This window comes from Cibotium barometz, chromosome 21 (genome assembly GCF_041138505.1).
Source record: "Cibotium barometz isolate CiBa-2024 chromosome 21, ASM4113850v1, whole genome shotgun sequence".
Lineage (NCBI taxonomy): Eukaryota > Viridiplantae > Streptophyta > Polypodiopsida > Cyatheales > Cibotiaceae > Cibotium > Cibotium barometz.
The window spans coordinates 24,471,250-24,478,285 of NC_141066.1; the positions used below are offsets into that span (position 1 = coordinate 24,471,250).

At 37.8% G+C, this 7,036-nt stretch overlaps 1 protein-coding gene across 1 annotated transcript; it reads left to right on the plus strand.

Annotated features, from left to right (window-relative positions):
- Positions 1 to 2,406: 2,406 nt before the first annotated feature.
- On the plus strand, positions 2,407 to 5,802 carry LOC147626988 (GDSL esterase/lipase At5g03820-like). Its single transcript, XM_086816127.1, has 5 exons — positions 2,407 to 2,924; positions 3,506 to 3,633; positions 3,941 to 4,174; positions 4,799 to 5,060; positions 5,496 to 5,802. Exons 1-5 carry the CDS (start codon positions 2,666 to 2,668, stop codon positions 5,702 to 5,704), a joined length of 1,092 nt encoding a protein of 363 aa, XP_086672253.1. The 5' UTR covers positions 2,407 to 2,665; the 3' UTR covers positions 5,705 to 5,802.
- The last annotated feature ends 1,234 nt before the right edge of the window (positions 5,803 to 7,036 follow it).

Here is a 7,036-nt window from a genome sequence, read left to right on the forward strand (position 1 = left end):
ATCCATGAAATATCAGATGCTAAGGAATGTTCTATCTTTGCATAAATTTCTTCTATTACCATAAACAGGTCCATTCCACTTCAATGATGTTCTCAGACTCCTTCTAGCAAGGCTTCAAAGTGCCCTTTTTCTTTTTTACTTCCTTCAGTCTCTACATAATTTGACCACATGACTAGGCTTGTCATAGTAGAAACACTTTGCCTTAGATTTATTCTTCCTTTTAGAGCATTGGGGTTATAGGAGCCCTTTCCCTTACCTTTCTTTGTATTTACAAAGAATGCAACATCACTACCATCTTTGAAACACATCTCCTCCTCCACCAACATTACGTTCAACTCTTGAATGTAAGGGGTAGGTTGTGCACTTGTGTGCTCATTGAGGTCACTAAACTGTCATACTTGGGAGACACACTCTGATGCAATAGCATGGCAATTCTTCTTGGTCTTAGTGATCCCCCACTATCACCATCTGATCTTGCAGATTCTTAATCCACGATATGAACTATTCTATTGCTTCTTCATCAGAATGCCTTTCTGCTTTAAGCTGATTCTCAAGGTTCTAAATATTTATCCGATTCCTCATCTCATACTGGTTCTTTAAATCTTGCCGTTCTTCAAAAGCTATGGTAGTATGTTGAATTAGGGTCATCAATGAGTCAGTGACATTGGTGATGATGGCATATAGCATATCTGTATTCTTGCGGGGTGTACTAATAAGAAACCCTTTGTATCACGTGCGTTCAAGGGGTATTTAAAAAAACCCTTACTTGTGATTTTTTCATGGATAAAATGGCCCCTTTTCTTTATGGACTTACTGGTGTTTTTCCAAAATCGATAAAAAAACCCCTTCTATAAATGAATTTCTATAAATTTACCTTAAAATTTTGAATTAAATAACTCCTCCATTTGAACTCTTGTTGGTATACTTACATATTTTTTGGTGAAACCCCCGAGTCTACATTCCTTCGCCTCCATGCTAAAATGAGAGAAAGATCTGGTGGTATGGCCTTTAGTGGATTTGTTGGATCCGAAGTAGGGCCCGGCTTTGTATCAACTCGTGTTGTGGCTTCCCACAAATCATATTAATCAAGAATACATCTAATCTAAACTTCCAAAGAGCGTGGTTTGTCCCAACCAAGTTCTCATCACCAAAAGGTAGTAGAGAGCGGGCATGAGTGGCTGTGTTATTTGTAAGGTGGGCCATTTCTCCAAATTTATCTCCTCAAATAGAAAAATACCAAAACAAGCTTTGCCTAAAGCCTACGCTCTGATACCATGTAAGAATATAAAATAGCGAAAGCATAATCATACAATATGAAGCATTGAATAACAAAAAGAAGTGGAGAGCAAACAATATTAATGCTTGTAAAACTTGAATACAAATTGAAGGAGTTTGGTCACCACCTTTTGCTTTGGGTAAGGAGCTTTGATGGTGATCTAGACATGCTTTGGACGGAGGATGCCTTGCTTACTAGAGTGCTTAAACATAATGAACTCGATGATGAACTAAGGCTGGCCAAACTAGTCACCCAGTAGGATCGACCATGGAGCTAGGTCAGCCATGTCGGCCAACCCATGACTTGTGGTAAAAAATGCTTAATTGATCATATCATCTGACTAGGGCCATATTAGACTACAACAAAGTCTCAAATGTTTTTCTAAGTAGCTCCGAGCCATATAAGACCATCTGGATCCTCAAACGGGCCCCACAACCCAAGAACAAGGTGTCCTCATTTTATCATCCATCACTCCACCAATACGATTCCATAGCCTCTTGGTAAATTGCCAAGCCTACATAAGCTATCTCCTAACTAGTGGCCACACTTGGCCACCATCCAGGGTCTAAATTGGGAATCATCAAGTGCCCAGGTGCTCATCTCACAATGGCTACTTCTCATATAGGGGGCCTTACATTCGTCACATGTAGAAACAACACAAGGGGGAAGCATTGAGCAAATTCTTTTCCAACACATTTATCGATTGTGTCATTATTTTTCTACCATTAAATATAATTTACCTAATTTGAGAATTATCGGGTGCTCGCCTCAACACAACGGCTACTCCTCATATAAGGGGCCTTACATAATAAAGCACATTCATTAAGTATAGAAACAACACGACCCACCTCTCCTCCTAGCAAACAAAAGATGAATGCTCCCAAGAAATATGATACCCCACTTGCACAAGAAGCCAACCAGGAGTAAAGACTCAATGGTGCTCCATGAACTTCTATCATTTATATAGTGAACCTTGGGATAAAGGATGTGCTTGGCTAGAGCTTGTATCATCCAGGGAATGCCAACCTTTCCCATTATTATAGAAAACTAGAGGCCTTGATGTGGGTGCCATTACGTTCATTGTGTTCGACAATAAAATACCTTGATTAAATAATCTTAATAAACGGCTGCTACATTACCTTTAATAATATCGCGAAGTTAGTGATTTCGCAGGAATTAGGGCATGATTCTAGGCGCAGGTGAAGCCGCCTAAACCTCACTTAACCTCCACTGATTAGCGGAGTTGTAGTGAGCGCTAATTAGCTTCTAATGCAGGCGTGAAAGCGTCATTGATATATATTAGCAAGCTTCAATTTGCTTCCACAACATGGTGCTTCTGAAAATTTAAGATTTTCAGGAGCAGCTCAAACTTTAGCTTTTCTGGTCGTCATGGCTTCATCTAACCTTTTGTGGTTTGTGATAATCATGCCCTTAATGACGATGATTAATAGGGCCTCTAGTCATGATTATGGATTCATTAATATTCCGCAAGCAGTGATTATATTTGGCGATTCAACTGTTGATGCGGGCAACAACAATTTTCTGTCTACTGCAATCAAGGCTGATTTCCCACCTTATGGCCTCAATTTCGATACCCACCAGCCCACTGGACGATTCAGTGATGGCCGTGTGGTGCCGGACTTCATCGGTAATCTCAGCTTAATCCTTTCTTAATTTTACGCTCAGCACGTCATTAATGCTGTCCGTTACATTATCTTGCATATTCCGTCAATGGCTTCACCTTTATGATCAGATTTTCTTGCGCATTTCATTGAAAATTGAAGCCTCGTGGTTAGAATATTATTTTGCAGGTTTTACCGATGATTAAACGTATAGTTAAATTGTCTTACACATTTTGTCGATACTTACATATCACTGCTTACTTAATCCAAATGCATTCTTTAAATCTAACCATTTTGATCCTTCCCATAATTATCCTACCAATTAGTGGATCTCGTTCCAAAAATTCAGTACTTATTCCAAAATAGCTGCAGTAACGGTTTTTAGAGTTGAACTCAAATTTGGAGATATTATTCTTGATTTTCCAATTAATAGTTGGCATTCGCGAGCGTAATTAGGTCACGGAGAATCAATAATTTGTGCCTGTCGGAAGGATTGACGTAATATTTCAGTTTTGGAGATTTTGTGCTTGGTTTATTTACAAAGATTATGCTGCATTGAGTGGGATTGGACATATTAATTAAGATTAGTGAGTTAATTAATCTGCAGCATCAAGGGTGGGCCTCCCATTCCCACTTCCGTATCTGCATCCGGATGCCAAAGGAGAGAGAATCTTGAAGGGAATCAATTTCGCATCTTCAGCTTCTGGCTTCTTTGATGACACAGCTTCCCACTTTGTAAGTTAGAAATTTCCAAAAATTAATGATGTAATGTATGAGGGAATCAATTGATATGTTAATAAGTATAAAAGCTAGTCTACTTATTTGTGTCTCATAAGCTATCTTAACCTAGATTAGTGGCTACTTTAACAGTGGATTAGCGTACACTTAGCATGTCAATCATGCATGATGTGATGGATTAGCATATTGATTAATGATGTAATTAAATGATTAGAATGTTCTTACCATGTTAATTAATGATGTGATGTATGTTGAAATTGATTAAATATGGGTTAATATAAAGATGGGCTAATTATGTGTGCAGAATGTAGCACCCATATCAAGGCAAATGCAATGGTTTAGGCAATACAAGGTGCAATTGGAAGGGTCGGTTGGAGATGAAAAAGCTATGGACATCCTCAACAATGCCCTCTATGTTGTGAGCTCCGGCTCCAATGACTTTGTCAACAATTACTACTTGAACCCCTTTTTGCAGAGGCAGTACAATCAAACCCACTACATGAACTTCATCTCTGGTCTCATCGTCACCTTCCTCCAGGTAATTAAGATTACCACCAGAATTTAAGTATCTCTTATAATTAGCGTTTCATTCCCCATTAAGCTGCAGCACATTTTCCAAACTTTGTGTGTGTGTGGGGTGCGCGCGTGCTTGTTATAGTTCAATTAGAGCCCTAAGCAGCTCCAATTAGCACTTAATTGTGCCCATTGAGATGATACATCTTTTCTAACCCTTTTTCTTGCTTGTTTTAGCAGCCCTAATCATCGCTCAATCGCCCATTAAGATGCATCTTTTCCAACCCTTCTATTTGCTTGCTTTTTGTGGTCTTTTTGATGTCCTGAGCTGCTTTAATTATTGCCCATTGAGATGCACCTTCCCTTGGCTTGTCTAACTGGCCGTGTTTAAGTTCACACCGCCTCCAATTAGGACCTATTTGCCTATTAAGATGCATTAAACTACTGTTTTGATAAATAGTCTCTTTGCTAATTAATGGGAGAGGTCACAGCAAATCACAGAAGATTAATCCTTCTGTGTGAGGCATTGATTGTAGGTTTCTAATTGAAAGTTTCTTAGCGGTAGTGTGAGGGATCAGCTAATCACGTTAGATTGATTAATCACTAATCACTCGTCATTGTGGTGTGGGATTTATGTGATGATGGGCAGGACCTTTATGGCGAAGGTGCAAGGAAGATAGCAATAGTGTCCTATCCACCATTGGGTTGCTTGCCTTCACAGATCTCCTTGCATGGGGCTCTCAGAAAGAAGAAAGGCTGCATTGGTTTCATGAATAAAGCTGCCACCCAAATGAACGTGAGGCTTCAACTTGTTTTGGGCACCTTGAAAAGAACCCTCCCAGGCCTGCAATTCGCCTACCTTGACACCTACAACTTGCTCCTGGATGCTGCCCAGAACCCTACCAAATATGGTAAGAAAAATTTATTAACTCAAGGCTTATCAATTTAAAAAATATTAATCAATTCCATCTTGCATATAATAATAACCACATCATCTCTGATTCTACCCACGACCCTCCCAAACATGGTAAGACCATTCATAACCTCTCAATGATTTTTCTTTTAAAAACACACCTTTCATGGAATCACCAAATATGGGTTTAAAAAACACTACCAAAATGGAAAGTAAAATTACCAAATACTCTGAGAAAATTACAAAAAAATGGCAAGAAAAATAATCAGCTCAATAAAGTTTTTCTTTTGAAAAACCCACACTAGCATATAATCACACATCATAATGCAATGGAATCATTGAATCAAATTTATTTTCAGTTCTAGTACTTATGATTGATTTCTTAGTGATTATAATTGATTTCTCTTTTTTAAAAAATAAATTGTTGGTGTAGGTTTCAATGCGACTTGGAAAGGTTGTTGTGGCACTGGTCTCTTTGAGGTTGCCATAGGGTGCAATGCAATGACTCCTCTTACTTGCTCAAATGCATCAACCCACATCTTCTGGGACAGCTTTCATCCTTCCCAAGCAATGAACAAAATCCTAGCCGAGTCCATCTTTGAGCAAGGCATTTCCCAACTCTTTGGTAAAGCACATATTTAAGCCAATCCTCCTTGTAATAGCAAAATTCCATCCATCATTCATAGTCCCCATAGAAAACATTTCATATCTCATTCAAACTCCTTCCAAGTTCACAATTCCAATTGCAATATTTTTGCAAAGACATGCAATGTGTATCAATTAATGTACTATCATGACTTAATCCCAACATGTCATTAATGCTTTATATTGAGAATTATTGTGTGGTATGTTCTGGGTTGCTCCACCCTATTTAAAATCATATTGGACATCAAGACAATTGCAATATTTTTTTCTTTTTGTCTTGGCATCCCATTGTTTGCAATTGATTTTAAATACTTCATGAACCATTCCTTCAAAAAGGAATCATATATATTGGATTTCAAAAAAAATCATTTCTTTGTTTGTTATGGCATCCCATTGTTTATTAGTTCATTTCAAATACTTAGCATTTCTTGCTACTTGAAATATTACTTCAAAAAGGAATTGTAGTGTAAAACCTTAGGAGTGAAGTTTGTCAATGGGGCACCCCACTACTTGATTTATTAATGTATATGTAAAAGTTTTATGTATGCTACATCACTCTAGAATCTAGATCAATGCCTATTCATGTGTATACGCTAGATCATTGGCTATATGTATATATATGAATAATAGATATTATGTGCTCACATACACTTTTATGTCACATTAATTAATCGAGGCATCGAGTATCGTGAATAATAAATATAATCTTAGACCTTAAAGTAAGTCTTTAATATTATATTGTAGGTGCATAATATATCCCCAAGAGTGAGAGACTCTTCTGAGAGAGAGAGAGAGAGAGAGAGAGAGAGAGAGAGAGAGAGAGAGAGAGAGAGAGAGAGAGAGAGAGAGAGAGAGAATAAAAACATTACATCAAAATACAGGTCACAGAAAGACCCAAAAAAGCCCAAGTTGGTTTTTCTAGACCTAATCCCTCTTTTAAAAATTTGTAAAGAGGTTCTAATGAGAGCTACATACAAAAAACTAAATAACCAATTTGTACAAGAAACAACCAAGGGCACAATAGTTCTAAGAGCATGGTGTAATGGGCATAATTATAAGTGCAAAGGGTATAGCATAACAACTGCCAAGGGCATAGGATTTTGGACCAATTGGTGTCTTGCTCCTTACTAGAGCTTGATATATCATGCTTCTTGTTGTGCCATGGCTTCTTTCCTTTTTTGACACAAAAGCATGCTTATTAGTTTGCTTTAGCAAAGTTATTTTCCCTTCTTTTCCTCTTGTAAATAAGAAGCTAATAAGCTTTCCAAAACTTGATTAATTGTCACCTTCAAACAGAGATGATGATAAAAAGGCAGAGTAGGAATGATG